This window comes from Corvus moneduloides, chromosome 1 (assembly GCF_009650955.1).
Source record: "Corvus moneduloides isolate bCorMon1 chromosome 1, bCorMon1.pri, whole genome shotgun sequence".
Lineage (NCBI taxonomy): Eukaryota > Metazoa > Chordata > Aves > Passeriformes > Corvidae > Corvus > Corvus moneduloides.
Genome location: NC_045476.1, coordinates 131,757,574 through 131,785,520, shown reverse-complemented (window position 1 = coordinate 131,785,520; position 27,947 = coordinate 131,757,574). Strand labels below are relative to the sequence as shown.

The window sequence follows — 27,947 nt, the reverse complement described above, 5'->3', positions numbered from 1 at the left end:
CACTGGTGAGAGTCAGGTAGCGGCAAGGCATCCCCGGCTTTATTGATGGGCCTTTTTGAAAGTTTGAAACTTTGGTAAATGATCTTTATTTATTCCATAGCTAAAATACCTTGCCTTGAGTTCCAGTTCTCAGAGGATAGGTGCTAAATACACTCTCTAGGCTGGACACTCATACAGTTTTGTCTCATGTAGCACAGAAACACAGATTTCAACTCATGGGAAATCAACTGATTCCAGTTTAAAGACTTTTTTACAGGTTATCTACTCCTACATTTGTAAGAAAGCTGGCTCCTAATATGTTAGTATTGATATAATCAAGATTTACTTCCCTGTTTGTATCAAAGTAAGTAAAAAAAGAACTATTTGTCTGTATCTTCATTCTTAGGCAGGTAAGTCAAACCACAGTCAGGTCACTGGATATCCAAAGAAGGTGATTGATATCAATGCCTTAAGTGCTACCCAGGTAGAACAAATTATACACCACTGAATTTAGTCTACCAGGTCAGTGCTCCTCTCTATGCTGGATTAGACATATCTGTAGAAAAGAGAAATTATGACAGGAGTCATAGCCTGTGTCATTTGTTTGCACAGTACAGAGTGAGAGCACAGCCTCTGATGATTACCTATCTCCTTGACTCTTGGGTTTACACCTGAACCAAATATCTCACTCAGAAAAATTCTGTTTTCTTTCAGCTCAATATTACTCCTATGAGCTGTACATACACCACTATTACACGTATGTTAACTATAGACAGAAATAAGGACAGCAATTTACAGTTCTTGAGAATACATTATGATATAGTGAAGTGTAATTTGCAAATACTAATAATATCTTAGATTCAAATATACTAATACTGATTATCACTGGATAATTACATATGAAACTGCCAAGCATTCTTCACTTCTATGTGTTGCTTTTCTGGGTTTTCCTTTAGCATGTCTACAAGTATTTGGAGCTGTTTTCACATACCAGTCTTAGGGAAGGCACCTCAGCAGTGCAGTACACCTCCAAATGAAGTTTCCACAGTATGGAATATTATTCCATCACTGGCCAATGCAGAAATAGTGCAAAATATTTGTGCAAAATGTAGTATGTAGACTGTGGAACTGTGCTGAAATTACCGAACATACTGGAAGAGATGTATTTCTTCTTGGTTCATATGCACACTAAAAGAGGCTTATTTACAAACACAAACTTGTAATATTATTGCTTTTTTAATTGTCATAGATTGCTCTGCCCATGTCCAAAACACATAAAACAATCTGCCAGTATGTACTAGTTTTCGACAACAAATAGATACTCTTACCAATTAATTAACTGAATACTCTCAATATTAAGATTATTTAACTACAAACACTAACTTACTGCCCAAGTGACTCTGTAAAAACCTTCTTTTGCATTATTATTGTGCCAACTCTCTGTCCACCGTTAAACGCTGGCTAAAGTTTCAGAATGGATACAATACCTCTATATCCACATGCCTTTTTATAGCATTTTCATATTCTTTATGACAAAAAGCATAGCAAAATGTTATTAAAAATGTGATCTATTTTGTATGAAATAAAAATAAACAGGTGAAAACCTTTTCATACATTTTAATTTTAAGAAAAAGCTTACCCAATTGACTGAACGCCATTTCTGTAAGACTTAATGAAGTAATTTTTCCTGCCTTGCCTAGTGACATCAACCCAACCACCTTCATTGTCTAGGATGCCATAATGTATGGCAGCTTTACAAATACTGGATTGCTGAAAAATAGAGCAGGAAAAGCAGATCCATGTCAGACAAAAAACAGGTTTTAATTACAATGTGCATTAAAAACTTGGCAGAGAGTCCTTTATGTGTGACTTGGTCTATGTAGGTGTTATTTCAAACAAATAAACCACCGCTTTGCCTTACTCAAAGATAAACTATTCTCATTTACAGCATACTTGTTCACAGTAGGTGTCATTTCCTCTACTGTTTTCCAGTTCTACAGAGTAAACTATATACTCTCAGCTAGTAGTAAGGTTACACAAGCAGGCCCATCTTACTGAAACAGTTCATGCAAGCATACTCACAAAACACTGTACTTCTCTTTTAGTTGCACCATCACATATTTGCACGTAAATATGTGGACACAAAAATTCTACTTCTGTGTATGTGTGTGAAGTACATTTGTACAGTACATACAGAAAAGCAGATGCAAATTTAGGTCATCTGATGCTATCTTAAACATTTGGTGTAAGCTTTTACTTTTGGTGAATGCTGACATCCTCAAAATCCATTCTTAATACGATTTTAACTAGTATGCCAATAGAAAAGACATTTCATTAAACACTCTACTGGTACAAAATCTAATTTAAAAGTATTTACCATTTCATAATGTACACTTCCAATAACTTTGGCTTTGCTATCCAAACAGCCAGCAGGACATTCATACCTAAGAGAATTAAATACAACTTGGTCTTAAATCCTGGGATTACAAAAAGGGAAAATATTCCAGCTCACATACAAATATAGCCTTTGAGAAAAATCTCAAAATGACAACTGTAAAATTTACCATACCTATTGCAAGTTGTTCCTTTGCACTGATCTCTTAGCCTTACTTCACATGAAACAATCTGAGCTAAAACAAGCAAAAAGCAAATTCACTGCAATGAATTTGATACTAGATAATTCAATTTTGTTGACACCTTGCAAATCAGGTAAATTCCTTACACATTTGCTGTGTGCTTATTACTTCATTTTTCTCACTGTCATCAGTGCCTGTGGAGGCTGAAGGTTGATGTGTTCTTGGCCAGCTTTGCACAGTTGCATCCTGGGCTTTGGATCTCTGACGTTCGATCTCATTAGTTTCCTCTTCTGGTTCGTGGGGGGAATAAGGTCTTTCTGAATCCTCTGTTTCAGAAAATGGGCAAAAAATAAAAAATCTCAGAAAAAAAAAATCAGTGTGGAATGTAAATCCCTTACCGTGTTTCGGTAATATGGCTTTGTTCTCAAAAAGTGGTGGACAAAATGCAGAAAGCAAGGAAAACTCTCCACAGCTTCATAAGATGGAAAACTCAAGATTAATAAAATACCTCAAGTGTGTTTGTGATAGTGAGCAAAGATATACTCCTTTTTCCCAGCACTCACAGCACAATTGAAGTATGAAACTGCTCTTAACGTTCCTGTTTTAGTATCTTTATGCCATCAGAAAACCAATGGAACAAAGGACAATCTCTCTTACACATGGGCAGAGTTTTACCAAGTTCATAGATAACTTGCAATTAAAGAAGCTTATTTCATAGTAACATACACCTGAAAATGAGGCCCTTCTATTCATACATAATGAAAATAATTCTGAAACACTCATAACTGAATCTACATTTCTTACTTAGGCAAGAACCATAAGGAAGATATTTGGGCAAACACATGCAGCTTTCATATGGTCCATACGAAATCTCAGAAGTTATTAACAAAAATTGCTAAATGAGTTGTTCAGAGTAGAAAAAAAGAAGCAGCAGCTTCATAATATGCTGTGTTTCAATGCTATAAAATATGAATAGCATTTCAAAAATTTCAAGAAGTTAATAATCATCCTAGCTGACATTTTCTTTAATTACTAATGTCTTCTAGCTTTGTTACTGATTTTTCACACACCACATGACAATGTCACTGAGATAATGTTTCCCTATAAACAAATGACTGCATAGAATTCCAGTGTAATTACAGAAAGGCATATAAAGAGCACACAATGAGTCTCCATCTTTGTGTACTAAAATCCCTGAACCAGCACTTACCAGCAGGAGTTCAGTGCACTCCATTCCCTCTGGTGAGGCTCAGCCTCACGTATCACAAGTACATGCTCCCATTCATCACAGTAAAGCAGGGCCCTAACTGGTCTTTGGGCACACACATAATATATTCTATTCTACTATGTTAAAGTACAATGAGGAAAGAAATCAAAAGGAAAAAAAAGACATTTCTATTCCCATTTATAGTTGTAACAGTGAAATAGTACATACCTCTGTAACAAAGATTTTCTCTACAACCTCCTCCAAAACTAGGGGGACATGCAGAACAGGGGCGGCCAGGTTTATAAGGAGCATGACCCCACCAGTTTCCTCTTTAAAAAAAAAATTACAAAAAAAAAACCCCAAAAAATCAATCAGTGAGCATATTAACATTAAACAGTACTTAATATGTCAACAAATAAATTATGAAAACCAGAGGCATATAGACCATAACATTTTTCTGATATTCCCAAGTTACAAGCAATAGGATGAGAGGAAATGGCCTAAAGTTGCACTAGTGGAGGTTTAGATTAGAAGCATTTTTTCTCTGAAAGGGTTGCCAAGCACTGGAATAAGCTGCCCAGTGAAGTGGCGGAGTCACCATCCCTGGAGGTATTTAAAAGGTATGTAGATGTGGCACTCAGGGACATGGTTTAGTGGTGGACTTGCCAGCATTCGATTACTGGCTGGAGACAATGATCTTAATTGTCTTTTACAATCCAAATGATTCTATGGTTCTACACCAAATACACAGAATATAGCTGAAAAGTTCATGAAGAAAAAAAATGAAGAACTGACATAAATTGCTGTAAGATCTTTTCAGACTGGCATAGCACATAAGACTAAATTCCTCCACTTCATGAGAGCAGGCTCCACTCTCCTAGATGGAATATCATACAAAATCTGATCCTAACCATGGGCTTCCTGTTACACATTTCTTTATGTCACAGTGGGGAGATACATTTATTTTTCAGAAAAATATCACACTACAATAAAGATCTCTGATGCTGTATATGTACTAAAACACAGGCCAGAAAACTTAGAAGAATATTTGTGCAGAGAAAGACTGTTTGGGAACAATGCTCTATTTCATAACAGTACAAAAACCAGAAAATCCAGACTGATTTCCTTGCAGATTATTTCCTGGACTATAATAAAGTATCTCGCCCCCTCAAGATATTTTTGGGTGTCAATCTACTTACTTAGGAGAATAATTGCATACAAGATAAACTGCTTTTGGCCAAATCTGCCCCCAGATGTTCATATTATGACACAAATTAATTGCACAACCGATTCTGCTACTTGTAGCCCAAACAACCTACGGAAAAGAGGAAAACATGTGAAAACCAAAGATGATCAACTTAAAATCAAAACTATCTCCAATATAAAAAATTCAAATCACCAAAGCAATGTATTCCCCTCTGTTATAAATTGCTTCAAGTGACCTAATTACAACTGTCAAAAGGCCATTCAGTTATACCCTTATTAGAGAGAAAAGCTTTACCTTGATAGAAAAGATATGTCTCTCATTTTATACAAATGCTCTAAGCATATATTTGAAAGTGTAGCAAAACATTTACTAAACAGGATCTGAAGAACTGGTTCTTAGAATTACAATTAATAGATAATTGTGAGTTAGAAGTTATCTTCCCATGTGCTGGAGTTCCTAAAGTACAACCTAAAGACCCAGAGGGGTTTGGATTGGTTTGACTGAGACAACAGAATTTTTCAGCAGTAAAAGAGGTAACAAAGGATAAAACCATTAACAAAATCACTCATATAGTGAATAGACCCAAGTCTAACGGATTTTAAATGAATATGCTTTCGTGTCATTGCAATCTAAGGTGGCTGTGCTCCTGTATTCACCTTTCATCGCATATCTCAAAAATAATCAGAATTATGAAGTCTGAATTGTTCAAATGAGACAAATATGACAGGTGTTGAAAATGTATTCATTCAAGGTAAGCCAAGTCTGTAGATCCAGCAGGATTTAAAAGTTGAAAGAAGCAAGTACTATGAAGAACTAGTACCACAAAAAAGCTGTATATATGTACTGATCTTGCATGTAATAGTAAATGTAATTACAGGTACTTTCATAGAAATGGTAAATAAGAACATAGAGGTAACTCTACTTTAAAATTAGATACAATTGTAAATTACGTCAGTAAACAGAAAATTAGTGTTCAAAGAGCAATTATTTTTAAGTTTTCCATTATTATGTCAAAAATTATATGTGGACTGTAGTATAATCTGAAGATTATGTATTTCCCATACACTGAAAATACGCTGATAGCCTTCAGAAGAAATTCAGTCTGGATACACAGAATTCAGAAGTATGAGGTAAATAATCTCTATGCTATCTTAAAATCTTCCTGAAGTTAAAACAAGGTCTTAAAAACTAGTCTGATCTGAGGAACTCACCTAAGAAAACTTTTTTTTTTTTTTTTAATGAGCTGTTCCTGCAACATATTATGGGAAGGACTATCTGGATTATGCAAAGTGCACTGAGCAGTAACACTCAGTTAACACTGGGGTTTGCGACCTTTTTCCTCATCCTGCTGATATTTATGAGGATGAAATCTAAAGATTTGTATGACAACCCTACTTTGTGACTGATACACCCAGTGGTTGTAACTATGGAGTGTAAATAAGCCCTTGCTGGGCTTTTGTGCTGTGGTATCTACTGCAAGTTTAGTGTGCTCCAAGTGTCAGACAGCAACCTAGCTGGAAGTCTCTGCCATTCTTTCCCATAGCTGATAAAAATCAAGCACACCTACATACCTGTGTGTAATGTGTACAAACAGGACCAGAGCATCTGTATGGACAATATGGGTTGCATTCATGAGGATGAGGATATGTGAAATCTCTCACTTCATCATACCATGCTTGGACATGAAATGTTGGAGGTCTGTACCTAGGGAAGCCAGTAGCAGTGTATTAGATCATTCAAAAGTAGTAGCTTCTACCATTGTTCCTTTAAGTAACAAGCAAATTTTGTTAGATTTTAAAAAATCTCATACATTACATAAAACAGTATCTTAAATTACCTTCCCCAGTGTGCCCCCAGATTCTGTCCAATTGATGGAAGAAGGCTTGCTGGTCCATGTTCCCAGAGACAGGCTTCAGCCCATGACTCTGCAGATCTCTCCAGCTCTGTATCCCATGTCTGAAATTTGAAAGGCAAGAAAGGGAAATTTTCTTAGAAATATTTGGTATGTATCTTGTTCTTAAAAGAAAAAAAAAAATTGTCCTTTTTTCGAATTTTTGAAGTTTCTTTTACTGAGGCAGAAGACTGAAAAGTAAGACTTGAAAAAATGTCTGCTGCATTTGTGTTACGTAAGAAAGAAAAATGTTTTCACCAAGAGAAAAAAAGTTTTAATCCCTTCACAGCATTCCCTTTAGAAACCATGTGCAGCCATGCTGCAGTGAATAAAGCACAAATATGAAACTGAAAGGCTTAGTTCAATTTTCCAAGCAAAATTAAGTGCATTTTCTGTCTCGTGAGCTTTCTTTTTGGTAATGGGCATTTTTCTTAGCCAAAAGGGTATTTTATCCAACCTGCTTTCAAACAAGGCTTTATTTCCTCTAAACTAATAGTTTATGTGAAATGAATGCAATTTCCTCTTCCTTTTCTATAACCAGCTTTTGTTGAAATAATGCACAATTCAAACACAAATTATGAAAACTAGAGTAAGGTTGTCGTTCCTTGATTTTATGGCCAGGTTGGCAAAAAAGAGACATTCATGATAGTAAGAGGCATGCTTAGAAAAGTCAAAGAAAGATTATGAACTGTTGTTTATCCTTAATTTTTATTCTTTTAGGGAGATGGAGGAATAAGCTTGCAGCTGAAAGGCAAATCCAAGTTTCTTTCTTTCAAGAGCATACTAAGACACACTCTTCTTGAAAAAAATCATACCATACTGTGTATGCATAGTTTTTACTGCAGTAAGCTGGGATTTGCTCAAAGTGGTCCATGGCTCTAGTGCAACGTACCCATACTTCTGCTTGACTTTTGGAATTTCCTGATAGCTGCTGAAATAGTTTCCAGATACTTGACTCTCTAATACCAACACTCAGGTTAGGAAACTAGAATATTTCCAGGAGAGAAACACGTCTTGATAGAACCTCAAGTCTTTCATCATACGTTCAGAGTAAGTTTTATAAAGTGAGACTATGCTATCTAAATAACAGTAATTCACTATTTCCAGATCCAAATTCCCATGCAGACACTGGAGATCATGTCTACTAATTTTTGGCACAGATAAAAGGCAGAAAAATCCTTAACACAGCCAAAAACTACACAAATATAACAGACAAATTCCACATGCTAAAATTTATTTTTCTATTGATTTTGACATGCAGTTTTCAAATTATTAATCAGATAACTCATTAAAAACAAGTATGTCCTTGGTTATACAAGACCATGATTATGTAAAGAGTTTATTATCACTCAATTTAATCCTAGAATATCTGTTCTTGCTTCTCTTCTTCAGAAGTTTCTAACATATTGGACTGCATTTTGTCTGTTACTATTAATATTACCAGCAAGTAAAATACTTACAGGGTACATTTTGGCTCCCAAAATTCAATATTTATTTTGACAGAAATACTCAAAACAGTATAATAATGGCAGAATAAATCTTTTAACCCACCTATGGATACAAAGACCATTGACTTTAGAGAACAGTATGAATTTTCTATTCACCATCCTAGGCCATTATTTCTGTGTCATAAACAACAATTTTTTTTAATCTCCATAAGAAAATATTCAAATCTTAAACCAGGAAGTTTTATATGACAGTTTGTATAATTGTTTTTCTCCTCCCTTTAGTTGTCACACCACCATAAAATGTTCTTCTCGCTATTGTACCCATTGTAAAAACACATGAAGGTTAACATACTTCCTCCATGAGACTTCTACTTTGGTCTTATAGACTTTAGTACAGTTGCTTCATCTTCTACCACAAAATCACAAGACCATAATATTTTAAAATAAAAGCCACTACAGTTTGTCTTTGTTGCATATATTGTATGATATTAAGTCACCTCAAAATCTTACAACATGTAGATTTAGCTCTTGGGATGAACAAATCATAAAGTTAACACATTTGCCAAATAACTGCTATTAAGAATAGTTTTGCCAACTGGACTCTGAAATACAAATTTAGAATAAATTAGACTTATGATGGAGCAAAATTTGGGCACCTGCTCAGTTTTAGAACTTCCTACCTCCAAGGCTAGTTACCATTTCTTATAGCTCTTATAGCTATTCAGAATATCAGAAGATATTCTCTTGTAAAGCTTCCCCCCACATTTTCAACTCTTAAAACAGCAGTCATGGTTAAAGGAATTGTACTGTTTTTCTATTTTTTTCACCACACAAGGTTAAAAATATTTTATGCATATATTTTAACTGAAATAGTGATACTTTAAAAAGTTTAGAGCTAGGCAATCAATAGTAGCTGCTTGAATCAACTCTTCAAGCTTGTGAAGTAGTTACCTTTAACAAAATTTTCTTTAAAGAGTGATGAAAGCTATGCATGACAGAGCCATCCAGAACTCTGCAAGAACAACTTTTTGATGAAAAACTTAAATTCATCATTAATCCTCCTGACAGATGGACACCCACACTGCAAGCGCTGTTGAAATTGGATATGGTCTTCAAAAAAAGTTCTGTCTTCTTTAACTGTTTCTCTGCCTTCATCCACAGTATAAAATATTGTCTTTACTCCCTTTACCCTGCCTAGCCAGAGATAAGCACACTTCCCACTTTCTAGGCCTCATCATAATACATCTTCCTTGAAGCAGCTGCATTTATGATTACCAAGACGAAACTTAATTTCTTTCTCATTTTAATCACTAAAGTATATTTTGAGATGTGATGGAGTAAATAGCAAAAGCATTACATATTCAGTTGTAAAAAAAATCAGTCAAGTGTAAATTGCACTATAGGATAAACCCTCCTTAAGTGTAGTATTAATGTTCAATGGGCTCATTTTCTCAAAGCCACCACTTCCTGAAAGGTCTTTAATGGAAGTTAAAATTAAAAAAAAACCAAAACTCTACTAAAGAACATCAATTTTATGAAACATTCTGGAAGAATTTCCAAATGTCCCAGTTCCAAAGAATTTCCTAGAGATTAACTTTCTTGATTACCACAAACTTCAGAGAAAAAGTAGAAATAAAGCACCACTTATCTCCTACAGCCAGTAGATGAAAAAGAGATAGAAGAGCTAGAAGTCACAGTTGCTTGTGTCTCCAAGGCCTACCAAGACAGAAGCCATAAAACAGAAACCCAAATCAATGTAGAAATGAAAAGGTTTCCCAATCTCCAGGATCACTCTAATGACCTTTAATAAAAAGAGGGAAACTTCATATTCAAGGACAATCTTCTCCAGGCTCAAGGATGATGCATCCCAATGAGCAAGAAATCAGGCAAAGGCATCAAGAGACCTGTGTGGATGAATAAAGAACTCCTGTCATTACTCAAGCACAGCCAGGAAATACACAGGAGATGAAACAGGGTCAGACCACTTGGAAAGAATATTGAGAGGCTGTCAGAGTAAATAAAAATGAGACAAGGAAGGCCAGGGCCCTTCAAGAATATGGTCAAGGACAACAGGGACAAAACAAAGGACTTGTTCAAATACATCAATAACAGAAGGAAAACTAAGGATAGTGTGGGCCTGCTACTAAATGGAGAGGGGATCTTGGTAACAGGACACAGAGAAGGCAGTACTGAACACCTTCTTTGCTTTGGGCTTCACTGACAAGACCAGCCTTCAGGGATCTCTGATCAAGGAGAGTACAGTAATGGAATGCTGGAAGGAAGACTTTTCCTCAGTCAAGGAGAACTGAGGAGAACACCTAGCCAAACTTGACATCAACAAGTCACTGGGCCCTAACAGGATGCATCCACAAGTGCTGAGAGACCTGGCAGACACAATAGTGAGGCTGCTCACAATCATGTCTGAAAGCTTGTGGAGATCAGAGTGGTGCCTGAGGACTGAAAGAAAGTAAATGTCACCCCAGTCTTCAAAAAGAACAAGAATGAGGACCCAGGAAATGACCACAGTCAGCCTCATCTCAATCCCTTGAAAGGCAATGGAGCACCCCATTCTGGAGGCCATCTCTACCAACATGAAGGACAAGGTGATCAGGAGTAGTAAGCACAGATTCACTAAAGGTAAATCATGCTTGACCAATCCAATTACCTTCTATGATGAACCAACTACTTGGCTGGATGAGGGGAGAGCAGTGGATATCATCTACTTGACTTCAGCAAGGCTCTTTACACTGTCTCGCACAGCATCCTCACAGGCAGATTCAGGAAGCGTGGACTGAATGAGTGAACAGTGAGGTGGGCTGAGACCTGGATGAACAGCAGATCCCAGAGGTTTGTAATCAGTGGCACAGGATCTATCTGGAGGCCTGTCACTAGTGGTGACCCCCAAGGTTTAATAATGGCCCCAATATTGTTTAACTTTTTATCAATTACTTGGATGAAGGGGCAGATGTCTCCTCAGGAGTTTCATTGATGACACAAAGCTGGGAGCAGTGGCTGATACCCCAGAGTGCTGTGCAGCCCTTCAGAAGGACCTGGACGGGTTGGAGAGATGGGCAGAGAAGAACCAGCTGAAATTCAACAAAGGTAAAGGCAGGGTCCTTCACCTGGGGAATAATAAGCCCAGGTACAAGGCTGCCAAGAGGCTAGAGCCAGGCTCTTCTCAGTGTGCCAGGCAACAGGACAAGAGGCAATAGGTAGAAACTGATGCACAGGAAGTTTCGCCTGAACATGAAGAAGAACTTCATTGTGGGGGTGACTGAGCATTGGAACAGGTTGCCCAGAAAGGAGGCACAGTCTCCCTCACTGGAGGCATTCAAGAATCATCTGGATGCAATCCTGTGTCATGTGCTCCAGGATGACCCTGCTTGAGCAGGGAGGTTGGACCAGATGACCCACTGTGGTCCCTTCCAACCTTACCAATTCTGTGTTTCTATAAATGGTATCCTAATCCTTGATGCAACCACTTGGAAAATGATCTTAAATATATATCTGACTACTCCAGTTATGCAAAAATTATACAAAAGTGCTAATAAAATTATGAATAAGTATGAAATTTCTGAAAACAAATTAAAAGTTTGTACAAGAAATCTGTACGATTGCAATGCCATATCACAGCTCACTCACATAAAATTAAGCTTTAAGGTATTTTTAAAGGCCAATTCTACAGCTACATGTAGTTGGAATTTGAAGAATTCAAAAGATTTTCTACTGAATTATCAACATGCCTAATCATTGCTTCAGAGATGGGATCAAAAACAGGAAGGAGCCTCTTTACATTTTTGATACCACCTTGAATTTTGTCCTTCTCTTTCAGTAGTTAAAACAGGAGATCCAAATTTCTCTCCTAAACTAATTATTCTAACTGAACTTATATGAAAAAAAACGGTGTATCTTCATTCTAAGGATTAAAAGACTGTTTATTTTGAAGTTTTTTCGTACCAATCCTGTCAGATTAGTTCTAAATATAGTGCATTTTGTTCACAAAGCAGGCTAAATGAAACAAACATGTAAAATAATCTGCCTAAGTATTTAAAACATACCTCTTTACTGGAATAGGAATTTTATTCCTGTGCTTTTAATAGCACTCCCTTGTTTCACTCACATGATGGCAAGCTTTTGGCTTCAAACAATGAAAGCATCTTCATATACAAAGAAAGATAAACACCTATGTTTTCATGTTCACTCAGATCAAGTTACACAATGAAGAACTTCAAACAAATAAAAAACTAATTAGTGATCTTTAAAATGCCAAGATGCTTGGCATTTTAAAAGAAGCCAGAATAAAAATAGAAGAATATGAAGAGTCACAGCAACCTATTTATTTTACATCCTACCAGAACTAAGCATTTCTCAAATTTTAACCACAGTGTCTTTAGTGATATTAAAATCTGGCTACTGAAATATATACTGATCTGACCTGAATTAAGCTTTAAGCTTAATTCAAAAAGTTCTCCCATAATACTCAGAAGCAGTTGGCATTTTACAGATTTAAACTAAGGACACTTTTAAAACAACTCTTTGAAACAAATGGTAAAGTTAAAAAGAAATCGCTGCATAGCTATAGGCAAGGATTTTTTTGTTTGACAAAGGATGAATTAAATCTTCAAACACCATTACTTAAAAATATAGGATATTTCTTTTCATAAAAAGGGAGACTATAGTTTTTTGAAATGTAGGTGTGCACAGCATCTGATATCTCATCCACTAGTTCCCTCATCCATGCTCTGACATGACCAGGTTTCAACAACTTTGCTCTATCAGATTTCTTTGGTCAATACAGGGTACTGAAAGGAGCACAAGAAGATGAAAGTGCAACAAGGCAGCTGATTCCCAGGTCTGACAAGCACTTTGACTGGGAATTGTTTGGTACTACATGCAACGTAATTCAACTTGTTTAATCAAGAAAAAGTATTGCCCACATTGTCAGAAAACTACATGATGCCTACCTTTTGGATAAGGGCTCATCATCAGGGTTGGCTTTCTACATTGAGACAGGCACACACTGAAAATATCACAAACTGCTCAGAAGTATGAACCTCCTTGAAACTATTCCTTTTGTTTTGCAGAACACTGCTAGAGTGCACTTTGAAGTTGTCCATGGGTATTCATTCCACACAGAAAGACCCAGCAGAAAATAACCCCCCTGAAAAGCAATTAGCATGAATGTCAGGTTCTCAGCATCAATTCTTTTGCTCTACAAACCTGTTTCAATGGCACCACAACACTTGTCAACACAGGCACTTCTTTCATCAGTATCCTGTTAAAACTAGTGCACCATCAAAGACACACAGATATGGCACTATTAGTGTTTCACAAATGTTCTCAAACACTACCCTGGCTGAAGCCAAAATCCAGCTGTGCAGGTTAAACTGAATGGTAGCAGCAGTTACTGCTTCCAGACACTGACTCTTCCTCTATCCCAGAAGATTGCAAGACATTTTGCAGCAGGTATGTTGCAGACAATATGGATCTGACTGCTTCTGGGTTACAACATATCATATTAAAATAAACCACAGCTAATGCCAGTTTAGTTTTATAGACTAGACTACAGATTTAGAATTTAACCTCTCTCAACATGGGGTTCAGGTAGAGTGTAGACCTAAACCCATGTTCTGTTTATTGGAGGAGCTTCTGTTTCAGTGAGGCTATCTACCACATCTTAAAATTCATCAACAGCCAAACAAATTACATGGGGTGGCATTAACGTCCCCTGAATTTATACAGCCTCAAAACAGATACCGACATCTGAGCTGTTATCTAAATAACTTTTGCAGTTACATACACAAATAAGCATCTATAGGGGAAGATAATTTTAGCTACCCACCTTTAAGTGAGATAAACTGGGTGTTGGAGATTCTCATTTTTCTCTACTAATTATAAAGGAGACTGGCTCAAATGCAGACATCTACACCACAGACATCAGAAGCTCGGAGAGATGAATCCCACCATTTGTGTTGTGTAAGTGTTAAATCAAAAGTGTACATTCTCATCCAAGCCACAGCAGCATGAGTCCACCTACTACACCAAAAGGTATTGCAATAGAACTGCAAAGGCCAGTAGCTCAAAAAACATTTTCCAGTAAAAATAATTTTTAAAAGCCCTCAACAGTGGTTACATTTTAATTGGAGATACTTTCTCCAATACATATGTTGGAAGGCAGAAAAAAATCATATGGACTGGGACTATATGGAAATTAAAGAAGAGCTAAAATTTAAGCTCAGTAAAGATGGAAAAGTAAGTACAGTGGGCACCACTGAAAGTAAACATTTACCATGGCATAGTATAAATACCTCATTGCTGTATACATTCTAAATATAGGGAAAGAGTGGTAAAGTAAATACCACAGTACAGTATGGGTATTTATTTACTTTTTAAAAGAATCCACTGTATTACGACTAATGACACTGAGATGGAAAAAAAAAATGAAAGATGAAACACAGAATGAGAAATGCCATGAGCAAATATGCCAGAAATACAGTTGAAAACTAGAAATCACCTGCACAGCACCAGCATGGAAAGACAGAAAGGTACAGTTAAAAGTTACTTCAAGAGACTGATCCTGACTATACCTAGCCTTTTCTACTTAGACAAATATATGTGTATTATCCAAATTTTTGTAACTTAAAATTAGTAATAGTATTTTCAGAATAATATTTACTTTCATTTTCTTCTGGATTTTAATGATTGTAAGAGTAAAGAGGATCTCCTTGTTATGCAACCTAAACCTCCTGCTCTACAAATGCTATCTGACGTTTTATTGCCACAAAAAAAGAAATCTCTCTCATCTGTAACTACCATTTTTATTTCCCAGATTAACCAAATTCAGCTGCTTCATTCTTTCAAACATCTCATAAATCACATATTCTGTCTTAATAATCAACCTCATTAATCTCTTTCATTATCTCTAGAATGGGTAGACCATTCTTTAAAAATTACCAAAAATGGATGTTGTATTTCAGACAAGTTCTCATCCATTTCACACACAAAAGTCTCCCTTAACACACTGGTGCCGCATATTATTTTTTAAGTCAGTAGAACTCCTGCATCTTTTTACTGCATTTTTACCTCTACATTTTATCCCTTGCATTTTACCTGTTTGATTTCTGCCTTATTCCATACCTTGCAGTTTAGTTTCATCATGTTGATCCCCAACCATTACTTCTACTTCTCAAGTTCTAATTTTGATCATGTTCTCTAAAACAATCCCATCCTGTGCCCACATTATATAGTATATATATATACATATACACACACACACACTGCAGTTTTCAGGTGTACTCTTTGCTCACACAAGTCATAACATAAATGTTTAACCAAAACAGAAGAGGCTCCAACACATCAACACCTTCAACCTTCCACCTATTTAAAAGGAGGTTATGTCAATTTTCCCTCTCTCACAAAAACGTCAGGGTAGAGAGTGTCAAGAACTTTCCAGAGTCAAAATATGGCACCTAATACTTCCCTAATTACTGGGTCATTCAAAAATAAAATGGATTGGTTTGACAAGATCTCTTCTTGATGAACAGACATTGGCAGTTTTCATCAGCTTGTCTTTCAGCCTTGCTTCAGCGAGGCAATCTCATCAGTACAAAGTTGCTGAAGGAAGTCCATGAAAACTATTGATAATTAGCACATCTGAAAAGTAAGTAAGTTGCACTCAACTGAGATGCTTACCTCCAGTCATTTGAGTCAGAAAAAAATGTGGCCTCCCCATAGCCTGAGGTCCCTCACACAGCAGTGACCACAAAACCTCAGGAGTACTGTAACACCAGGCAAAATTCCCTTGAAGATAAAAACCCAACAATACTAACTAGTAGTGATATAGTCTTTAAGCACAAAGAGAATAGCTAAAACTGCCAAACTTTCCTCTACTGAGAAAGTTAAGACAGGCATTTTCTGCTGGAAAACTACTACCTGGCTAGAAATGAAATGGTAAGGAACTTACATGCTACCGTGTGGCAGACTGGAGTTTATAGAGCTTTAAACCGGGCAGAGATCCCTGAATAGACCTTGAGGTTTCGGCTACTCTTTTGGAAAAGAGTGAAAAGCAGGAAAACTGTGGCTTTTGCCTGGAAACAGGAAAGTAGTATAAGGCCAAAAATATTGTTCCCAAACACTGAAAAAATTGCACCAATATTTAGAAGTATCTCCCTATTACAGCTTCATGTGTTTGAGCTTTTTGTGTTCAAGAAGTAAAACCAGGAATAGGAACCAGCAGACATGACTAATCACGTTTAATTCTCTGTGTACTCTAAGCATGTTAAAAAAACCTTGCTGGAATATTCAGCTTTCCAAGGTGTTTTTAAACAGTTCATTTACTTAGCTGCTTTTAAAAAGCAGTGCATTAAGACTTTCGAATAGAACATGACTAAAAATCATCTATTCACTTCTATATTCTAACAGGAATGGAAGCGAAGCAACAGCACGAAAGCTGATCTTGATTTCTCCAGTTTGTCCATTGTCAAATCATGAATTGCACACATTCATTACAAATAGCATTCATGAATATTTATAGCTAATCACAAACTGACCAGAGCACAAGTCCTTACCTCAAATCCTAATAGTGATTAGCGGGTTAAACTCACTGTAACTGATTGCTTTCATACAGCAGTTTTAGAAATGCTACAGAATTTCCTGGACTTTGAACAGGAATTAGCCGTGGTATGTCAAATATGTGTCAAACTAAATGCTTTTTAAAGATGACCACTGTGATTTGACATAACTGAATTGAACTTACTGCCAGAGAGCATCCATTGATCATATGTGACCTGGCATTACTGTCAGACATATTTTCAAACAAAATCTCAAAAAAGCATTGAAAAAATGTATTGAAGGAATTCCTGACCATTTGAAGATCCAACAGGGAATTCAGGACAAATCTATTGTGATATTTATCAGGCAGCCAAATTCTGGATTTAACAGCCTCATTTTAAGAAACTGTTATCTTCTTTCATAATGAAGTGACATTTGTCCATCTTTAAATGGACAGAGGATAGTCTTTTGAATGAATCACACTTTTCCTATGACAGTCACTCTACTTACGCCAAATCTAAGGCTGATTATATTTACATATAACAGGATAAATTCATATCTAGCATTTCAATGAAATAATATTAAGAAATAAGGTTTTTTTCTCAATTAAAAGTAAAAAAATAAGGAATATTTCGAGGCAAACATCATGAAGATGACAGGCAACAGGGAGCTACTTTTATAAATCTCATTGATCCTTTCTGTGTTCTGTTCGTATTTTGTACTTAAGCTTAGATTCTCCTACTAGTGATTAATATTTAATGGTCTTTTTTTATATGAGGACAAAGAAGTTCTCTGACAGCAAAACTAAAAGATGAACAGTGTCTGTCCTGTGTTGCTAATTATTTTATTTTGGGAAGGCTCCCTTAAACTTTGAGACAGTGAGCCTTTTTGCTACTTTCCACTTTCAGTTTCTTTACTTGGAGTTGCTTAGTTGTTGTTGGCATTACATCAATAGAAGTCATACCACTTTTTTTTTCTTGGCCACTTCACATTGCACAATCCTTTGCTAGAACTGCCAGGGAGAATAAGAGGATAAGTCAACGTCACTGTGTTCTTTGATGCAGAGTCAGTAGCCTTTGAGCACAGGCAAAGGAGCTGAAGCACTTCTACCAATCTTTGAAGTGGAGCAGAAAAGTGGAAAACCAGAGGGAAAGCAGGCAGGTTCACTCTGAATAGAGCTGCTCTGTTCTTGGCACCCAAAGTGCTCTTCAGCCACTTAGGGAATTCCATAAACCAAAGCCCTCTGCTCAAAAGGAACAGGAATTGTTTTTAATCAGGCATCCCTGAAGAGTTTTGGAAAGATGGGTAAAATACACTAAACAGAGACATCAAAAAGTTTTGTCAGAAAGGTCCAGGAAATTTAACAGGGCACTTGGGAGCAGAAAAATTCACCAAAACATGTATGTCCACTACAAGGTCTTCCTTTATGTTTCCTAATGCTGTTTCAACTCTCCTAGTAATACTATAAAAAAAAAAAAAATAAAACCTCAGCTGGGAACTTACAGATACCCATAGAAAAAACTGCTTCTCCCAGACTTAAACTGATCATAGGACCTACATGCATCACAAAATAGCAACAAAATTTACTTCAATCCTTATTCAGTCACTATGATGCCATGAATGACTTTTTACTATCATGCAAGAGCTCTATCCACTAATGGGTTCATATAATCCGAAGTCCAATGGCTTCAATTTAAATATAACAGAAGATTGCCTACTGAAAAAAAATTTAGAAAAATCTAAATGAGCAATATTTCTTAATTTTTTTCTTCTGAAGTGCTCCTGAAGCTACTGAAATGGAGAGGCAAATCTTCAAGCCTCCCAAAATATAAGGTCCCATAGAAGTTATGAATTAGTCATGGTTTTGAAAGGAATTATATGGTATCAGCACTTTCAACACATCACTGTCAAGGTTTTCAAAGACCTTCAGAGGTAATACACCAACACAAACTAAGAATAAAAATATTTCTTTTTTCCCCCCCTCTGTGAACAAAATACAGGTCCAATACTGCTGCCAGATACCCATCCACAATTTTCCTGAACAACCACACAGCTATACCAAATAAATATTCTAATCTGAACTGTTTTAAAAGCACCTCTAGAACTTGGTATTTTCCTCACTAGTTTTCCAATATAAAACTTTATAGAAGGAAGGTATGGGCTTTGCAATGACACCTCTAGTATTTATTGGCAGGATCTGTCCAAAAGAGTAGAGATACCAAAATAAGCAAAGACTTCCTTGCCCTAGAAGACACTGGTGTCTCCAATTACAATAATTATAAAATGCAGTGCCTGGCTCAGGGCCAAGAAATACCAGGTTGAAATGCTCTGCTATCTATCAAGCTGGAAACCTGAATACTCTTAAGTACAGCAAAGGCACATGCATGGAATGAGGATCTCACATGAACCATTTGACTTCTTTGTTTGGGAGAATAAGTATGAGATCAAGGAATGAATACTAAAAGAATGGTTTAAAATAGAGTGCATTATGAATTCATTAATCAAGATTACTTTTGTGAATATTATCCTTGATGAATCATTTCATTTTGCAAACTACAACTGTTTGCAATAGAGGAATTAACAACTTCCATTATCCAAATAATAATGACTATTTTTAAAGTCTTGACTGCAATAATCATTAAGAAAATCTCAGTTTTCATTAACATATTCAGATTTACTAAGGAGCAATGTTACCAATTAAATTACTGGGAAAAAAGTTTTTGAAATTTCAGTTCATGACACACAACCAACACTTCCAAAGGGAAAAAAAAAAAAAAAAAGATTAGGAGTTCAGGAAGTTTCAGGGTTATGGTGTGGTGCCAAAAACAAATAATTTATTAATATGCAGCAAACCCTTTCTGACTGAATAAGAGAATAAGGGGACTATTTCACATAAATCCCCAACAAACCATTGACAAATATATGACAATGCACGATGGTTCCCATTTTTTCCTTAAAGGATAGGCCTTTGGCAAGAAAAGCTGGGCAGGCACAGGCAGCTCCAGCACAGTAGAAGACCAGACAAGGACACCTGAGCAGCTGCAGAGCAGCTGAGCCACAGCTCACAGACCTGATCTGGTCAGACTGAATATGGCCAGCAGCACTTGGCTGCAGTTTCCAGTACTCGCTCAAGCATCTCTTTCGTATGGATGTACCCCAAGCGCATACATGGTGTGAGGGCCACGGGGGGGACATTTCACACAATGCTCTTAGCTCTGTTCAGGTGCTTTAGAAGGGGAGCAGGGAAACCTCATTCCTCTCTCCTCTCCTTCCAGTGCTGTTAAATTCATGTGCACAGCAAAAATGTTCCTTACACCTTTCTTTAAAAGGAAACAATACAGGTAAAAAAGTATACAATACTCATTTGCTGTGCATTTTCATAACACACTGTTCATCATAACCTCAAAAAAAGATTTTTCTTTTTCCATTTAAGTCCTCATGTCAACAACCCAAAAACTATTTCAGCTTTGAAGGAAGAAATCTAGGAAAGAATGATCCAACATGCAGTCATAAGGTCATATAAAGCCATTGCAGAGGAGTTTAATGAATTTTTGCAATACTGCTCCCTACAGAGGAGCTTATGCATGTTCTCACACCAGAATTCTTCTATACAGAAAAAGAGACAGAAGATGAGGTGGAGGATCCATAACAGCCTCAAGAAACAATAGCCAAAACTGAAAATACTGAGAGTAACAAATTGCCAGGGCCAAATAATATCCTTCAAGAACCTGAAAAAACTGGTTCATAAAACTTCTGATTACTGTGCATTACACTGTCTCTCTTAAAATGACCTTGTTACCACATTAACAAAACCCAGCACATTGTTGATAATATTTTTAAAAGTTTCTAGAACATCCTGAGAAACTGCAGACTAAAAACTGACTTCCACCAGGATGATTTTATAGGAGAAGTTAAAAAAATATGAAATACAGAGGTAATTACTCCTGAATATATTACACCCTGAAGGTGTCAACATGTGGAAAATAGTTAAGTACAGTTAGGTTTTCCACAGAGTTCCTAAGTTACTTAAAAATCAACAAACAAAATTAAGATATCATAAGGTAAAGAGAGAAGTGACAAATGACAAAAAAAGGTTTAGGAATACAAAATAATTTTTCAGGTTCCCACAATACGTTTCCATGGTCTCTGCAGAATACCTTCTTCACAACAGCCCAAGGAAAGAGAATGCACTTTACCTAACTTAAGCAGGATTCACTACTTAAGGTAGGTAAAAACAGGATAGGAAAAATAAAACATAAAGACAGGAGATTCACTAATCGTAAGTGATTAGAAGACAAAATGATTGATAGCACTGAATGTGAATACATACAAAGTAATAAGGACATTGCTGGAGATAATAGCCAACTCTATATACACAGTAGTGTATATAACATCTCAGTAGTAAATGACAGCACATTAAGAAGATCTTGAAGTCATTGTGAATAGCTCTATGAAACATGTCAGCTATAGGTCACTAAGTCAAAAAGTAAAAGAATGTTAGAAATTATTAGGAAGTGAAGAAAATAAATACAATTGTAACAATTTGCAGTATGCCATGGCTATACTTTCTTTGTTCCCTTTGCATTAAAAGGCAAACAGGAGAATCATAGCAGATAAAGACCAAAATTCAGACAGAATAGTTTTCAAGTAAAGGAATTAGGATTCTTCAGCTGAAAGCCTTGTGATCACGAGGAAATTATTATTTCTCACAATAAAGAAAAACAAGGCATCATATAGAAGAACAAGTTTAAAGCCAAACAAATACACTTTTTTACCCACTGCATAATTTAATTTATAGAGCTCTGCAAATTGATGCCATGGATTCAAAAAATATAAGTGGACTCAGAAGCGTTCAGATTCATAAAGAAAATTCCCTCTGAGACTTTTCTATCTGATGAAAAAAGTGCAACGGCAGATTCAGGAAGTCTCTAAGCTGCTGTTTGCTGAAAGCTGGGGTGCTTCATTGCAAAAGTTTCTCTTTTTACATGCTCTATTCTTATCCTCTTATCTTAGGAATTCATTACTGCTTACCACCAGAGCTACAATACTTGGGAAGATGAACTTTTCATCCAGTAAGTTCAGCCAGACAACCATGAGAATACTTTGTTCATTAGACCTATCTACTGTGAATCTTACTGCACTGTAACTTTAGGTCTCTGAACTATGACAGCCCAGTAATGTTTTCTTTTTCAAAGCATATGGTAAGAATATACAGCTCAGTAAAGCAACTTTTTAGTTTTCCTTGGGTTTTTTTTTTGTTTGTTTGTTTGTTTGTTTTTTTGCTTTTAATACAACCAAGATCTTATATGCTGGAGACCTTATCTCAAAGGTAAGGCTGGACTTTTTAAGGAGTAATAAAACCAATAGCTCCTAACCAATGTGGTTCTCCATCCCACCCATTCCTTATTTATGCATTCCAACGTTCTTTTATCAGCACTGATACTCATCTGATTCTGCCATGTAGGGAGAATGTCATGTCTCAGAATGAAAAAAAACCCTAAAATTACATTGTTTAAAATAAAATCTGATTCTTTAACTACTTGGATCAGTCTCATCATCAACTCAGGTACATTCCATTGGCAGGAGCAGGTAACCTAAGGTAACCTAACAGTGCAGTGAGAGCATGCAGCCCCCACCCACCTTCTCCCAGCTCCAAGCACTCTTGGAGATCTTAAACTTCTCAACTATACAACAGATATATAGAGACACAGGTGTATCAGTGAGGCATGTGGACCTTGATCATCTCCATTCAGGTTCAGTGAGACATACATCTTCACTCCCCCAAGCAGGACTAGCTCTATTCACAAGGAAAGGGTTTACTAACACAAAGGGCAGTTTACAGGGACATGACTGTGCCCATAGCACAGCATGTCTATATTAATAAACCAGCGTGTGTGTATTAATAAACCACAACAAAAGTGGACAAGGTATTTCAGCTGCCCTTACCTAGCTTCCTAAACATCAGGCAAGCATTTAGAGGGATTTTTTCCCTCTTCTGGAGCACTGATAATCATCTTTGGTAAGGCGTTGAAAGGAAAAATCTCTAAGAGTACCATAAAAATATATGTGCAAACAATCAGAAATCCTGTCCTTTCCTCCTTCTGTTCAAGCAGCGTGTGGTTCCTACTGTCTTCTAAACCATCCTGTCTCCATTCCCAATACTGACTCTCACCTGATTCCTCCAGATACAATCTTCCTCCCTACTTACAGACTTAGACTTTTCAAATAGCCTCTCTTCACAAATTTCTGTGCTCTTAACCTCCTTCCATAAACTTCTGATCCAAATCACAGTCACAGGTCTTACCCTAACCACATCTATTCATCGAATGCTCTTTCTCTCCATAACACTGATTTCTCAACATCTTCTTGACCACTCAAGCTCTCTCCATGCCCTTCTCATGGATCCCCGTCCCTCCACAGGTAACTGTCCCTGACCACATGCTTTACACAGACCCTTTACCTTCACAAATCTCAAACTCTTGCCTATCCTAACCCCTGATTCCCTTGGATATTATGCCAGAATTGAGTTCCACCCGCTTGAAAGCTGCTGCCCTATTCTGAGTAACATCCTTGATGTTAAAACTGGGTAATTGCTTTTCCATGCTACTTGTACTCTGGCTCAGGCATCATTGGAGAGCATGGAAAAAACAACAACAAAACCAAAAAAACTTGTTCCAGATGTAGACCTAACACAGAGTCCAAGCCCAAGTGTGTGCAGTGCTGGAGGAATCTTTGAGTAAAGCTGTCAAAAACCTTACTTCTTTGAGTATATCCAAATTCTTCTTTCCAAGATATGTAAGACAGACAAATTTAGTATGGCATTAGGAATGGAAAAAAGTGCGTAACTACAAATCAGCTAGGCTTTCACAGAATCTCAAGAAAAAGGCTTGTGGTATTTGAACCTGGGAATACAACAGTCTTCCCGATTCTTCTTTTACAAAAACACTTAATAGCTTTTTTTTGAGCTTTCCAGAAAAAAATCAACCTGAGTGACTGGGAACAAAATGTTGACCTCTACTATAACAAGGTCAGAAAAAGTCACAACAGAAAACAAAGTTTAAGGATATATGCAGACAATTGTAACTGAACGGGTTGAAGGGGTTTCAGGTATTATCATCCCTTTTTTTGGAGATGATGTGTGGCAACATATCCTGTGATTCTCTGAACTAATTCTCTGATGGCTCTAATATACTCTAATACAGTAACACTCACATAGATAAGTTAAACTGCCTTTAATGGGGCGTGGACTAGAGAACCTTTAAAGGTCCCCTCCAACCCACACCATCCTATGATTCTACTGATGGTTTAAGCAAGCATGGTTTTTCCAGGACATATATATGCTCAGTTCAATTAGATCTGCAAGCTGAGAGACACCACTCCAGTCTGGGAAAAATATTTTCATCTGGAAATGTGTTAATATAAACCTCTGTCATGGCAAGTATCATGAAACGTGTGTAATATTTGATATAAACAGCTCTATCTATACCAATGCTATTTCTCTGGTGCATGAACAGATAAATCAACAATACACCATGTGAACACAGGAAGAAGGTGCAGAAAAAAGAAAAGTTGCCCGTTCTTATCAAACCTCTAAACTTCTTAAAAGCTCTAGTGACCTGATTTCATCTACGTAGCAAGGAGAGGTAGAATTTGCCTCGAATTATGGCATAAAAACAAAGTTCAGAAACATGGGACTTAATGCCACTAATAATAGTCTAAATATTAGAGGCTTCTTAAGGAAAAAAAAAATAAACAGAAATTATGCATTACATTATTAATCTGAACACAGAAATATACAGCCCTCTAGTAATACATGCCAACTTAAACAGAAGGCTTTCTTGTTGTAAGACCCTCATTTTGCTCGGAAATTCCATCCAACCTAGAAGCATGGGAAAGAATACATGCATGCTATTTTGAAACTTCATAGTTCAGTACTCTTCTTAGACAGTAACATTTTAGGCCACGGTTACAATCAACTTTATTGAGTACTGCAATTTTGGAAGTTCGCCCCTAACACTGAGGAACTGCCACTTAAAGGTAGGAAAGCTATGAGAAATTAAACACATTAATATTAGTAGAGCATGACACTTGATCCACAAACAGGCATTTTTATCTCACAGCTCATACCTGTACAAAAAAAAAAGACAAACAAGTGACAAGTTCTGTAAGTGAGAAAACAAGCAAGCTAAGACTGAAAGTATGCCGTTTTATAAAGTGATAGCAACTATTCTAAGAACATTTTTTTCTGCATGTCACTATCCGTTTTTTCTTACCATATATTCCATATTGGAAGCTGGTGGATACACCTGACCCCGTAATTTATTATGAAGATCCAAGATACTCTGCATATCACTGTCTGTGATAGCCCTTTTCCCTCTCTGCTTGGCGATCCACCACTCACCATCTTCATCCATGTACTTTTCCAAAAGTTCCTCTAAGAGCGTGGCATTGGGAAGAACCATTGCAGAAACTGCTTGAGCTATGAATAGCAAGGTAGTTACTCTGAGCCATTCCTGTACTACATACTTCATGATGAATGATCTCAAAATGCTCAGGAGTTAGCTCCAAGACAAAGTCTTTCTTCCAGGTTTGTTGGCTGTAAATGCATAAGAGAGAGTAATGTAATTTGTAGACTGAAGGACTGGCCTGTATGAACTTACTAAGCAACAAAAACTCTAGTTCATACAGAGTTTGTAACTGTTGTTCTAGGGGGAGAAAGCAGATGCTGCATTTTTTACTCTGGTAAGTGCATACTGTTGATTTGGGAAGATAGCTTATCTTCAACCTTATGAACTTCAGTTTGTTCAAGTGGTTTTATATATTACATTGGCATGCACATTTCAGTGCCTGCATGCAGAAAGCATGCTTTTCATATCTACTTTAAAGGAGCCAGACATCAATGAAGATTAGATTGTAGATAAGGTCTTCCAGTATTGGAACTTAAGAACAAAAGAAGGTTAGAGGCTTGCACTCATTGCCAAAATGTAAACTGAAATACACTATTAACTTGATACAATATATCCCCTCTTGGTGCATTTCAAAATATGACCTTGATTAAAGCTTTTGTTTCATGATTTCCAAAACCCTAATGAAACTAAAGGTATTCAACTCGGACACGAAAACGGGGCAGACGGGGTTATTCTAGTCAGCAAACAAAGGAAAGCACTGAAAACTCTCAGAAAAAGTAGTACCACTTCCAAGAATGCGGTGTTTTAACAACTCCTGCTACATGACTGAGTGCTTTAGGTAGGAAAGCCGAGGTCAGTCCTTCACCCTGGGTGAGCACGCGCGAATCCCGCCACACCGGACCCAGCCGCTGGGAGGGAAACACAAAGAGGCGCACGGGCAGAACCGAGCCCTCCCCAGCGCGCCGCCGCCGCCCGCACCCGGCGCCCCGGCCCGGCCCCGCTCTCTGAGGGGCAGCCGACCCGGCCGGAGCGCACCGGCCGCCGGGGCCTGCCGCCGCCGCCCGTCCCCCCGCCGCCGCGGGGAGGATGCTGCGGGGAGGATGCTACCCCCCGCCAGTGCCCTTACCCCTCCGGCGGCGGCTGCCTGCTCTCCCCGCAGCCAGCTTCGCTCCGCCGCCCGCCTCCTCGCCACGCCCGCGTCGGGCCGGGGGGCACCGGCACGGCCTCGCCCCGCTGGCTGCGGCGAGGAGCCGCGCTCGGAGCCGCGCGGCGGGCGCGGACGTGTCCAGCAGCGGAGCCGCGGCGCGGGGCTGCCGCCGAGCTCAGCCGCCGCGTCCCCCGCCCGCCTCCGGGTCGCCACCACCGCCCCGAAAAGCTTCACGCTTCTCCTGGCGGCCCCCGCCCCGCCGGGCATTTATCGCGGGCGCCGGTGACGTGCGGCGGACACCCCTCCCCGGCACCCCGCGGGGCGGGACGGCCGCGCTCCGGGCACCGCGCCCGGCCCCGGCACCCGTGCGCTCCCTGGGGGCGGTGGAACCCGCACCAGCTCCCGGGGCGATACCTGGAGTCCGGCGGGCAGCAAGGGCTCGCTGGGACCGCAGCCTCAGCCAGAAGCTGGCCTCGGTCCTGCAAAAGTTATGGCCCAGAAAAGGTCGAGGGGGGCCCCGTCGCCAACCGCCTCCATCCCTGGCAGGAGGCAAGAGGATGCTAAGCCGGCCTGCTCCTGCTGAGACGCAGCAAAGAGAAAAAGCTGTGAGCTCCGCAAGAGTCCAGAACATGTGAATATGGCTGGAGGTATCAGGACAGGAATTTTATTGTGGATTCAAACCAGCCACATGAGACTTCTCTTTACAAAGTAGGATTCAAAAGTGTGTAACCACTCATTTCTGTGCCAGGCAAGAATAGGCATCAGATACGTACTTTTTGTTTTCTTCTAGCCTGAAATTTTTTTGCGAGCTGATGGGGTTGACGTTTCATTTACTTAGTATAATTTGTTACATTGAGCTACCGGCAGGATTGACTAACTTCCAGTCTTCACAGGACTGCTGTATCAGCTTCCAAAAGTTTTCTGTATTTTCATTTTCTGAAACTGAGAGGCTGAGGTTAAAATCCATCAGAATCCAGCTGGCTTCAGACTGGCTCTATAAATGCTTCCAAATTTCATGGGCCCAAGAGAAACAATGCCATGCAAGTAACATACTGCTGCTTCTTGTGCTTTCTCTTTCTTGGTTTTAGTTATAATTTCCCTAAAGACTTTGGAACTAAGTGCAAGATGCTATAGGTACTTTGTTACTTACGCGCTGTGATGTGAAAAAATTCTCATGTTCTATATTGGTTGATCTTTATAACTTTTTTCCTTGCAGTGCTGGAATTGGATTTCTGCACTCAAGTATTGGGTAGTAAACATTATTTATAACAAAACTATGTGAGGTAAAATGCTACTGTGCAGCTGGATACACAGACTACATGCAAGTTTTTCAGTGTTTATGCACCAGGATGACTTATCACTTGTTATTTTGGGTACAGAAGAATGAGCCATAGCTACAGACTGGCCATGCAGAATAGTTGGAAGAAACAAGAAGGAAACAAAAAGTTAGAAGAACTTGCTGGAGTCTATGTCAGATCTGGATTTTTTTAATACTCACATCACTTTTGTATTGCTGTACCTTGCTTCTATCTTC

General features: G+C 38.1%; 1 protein-coding gene across 5 annotated transcripts in view; it reads right to left on the bottom strand.

The window, feature by feature from the left end:
* Positions 1-26,522, bottom strand: part of CRISPLD1 (cysteine rich secretory protein LCCL domain containing 1) — a 38,041-nt gene extending 11,519 nt beyond the window's left edge. The window contains exons 1-10 of one of the 5 annotated variants that reach the window (XM_032127816.1): positions 26,393-26,522; positions 25,132-25,454; positions 6,807-6,925; positions 6,541-6,673; positions 4,962-5,077; positions 3,991-4,091; positions 2,702-2,881; positions 2,549-2,609; positions 2,357-2,423; positions 1,619-1,749 (exon numbers count right to left, since the gene is read on the bottom strand). In XM_032127816.1, coding sequence (XP_031983707.1) covers positions 1,619-1,749; positions 2,357-2,423; positions 2,549-2,609; positions 2,702-2,881; positions 3,991-4,091; positions 4,962-5,077; positions 6,541-6,673; positions 6,807-6,925; positions 25,132-25,389 — 1,166 coding nt within the window. In that variant the 5' untranslated portion in view covers positions 25,390-25,454; positions 26,393-26,522. Of the gene's footprint in view, positions 1-1,618; positions 1,750-2,356; positions 2,424-2,548; positions 2,610-2,701; positions 2,882-3,990; positions 4,092-4,961; positions 5,078-6,540; positions 6,674-6,806; positions 6,926-25,131; positions 25,455-26,049; positions 26,165-26,392 lie in introns of those variants that run through there. The other 4 variants (XM_032127833.1, XM_032127825.1, XM_032127853.1 and 1 more) reach the window with 4 other exon arrangements.
* Between the last annotated feature and the right edge of the window lie 1,425 nt (positions 26,523-27,947).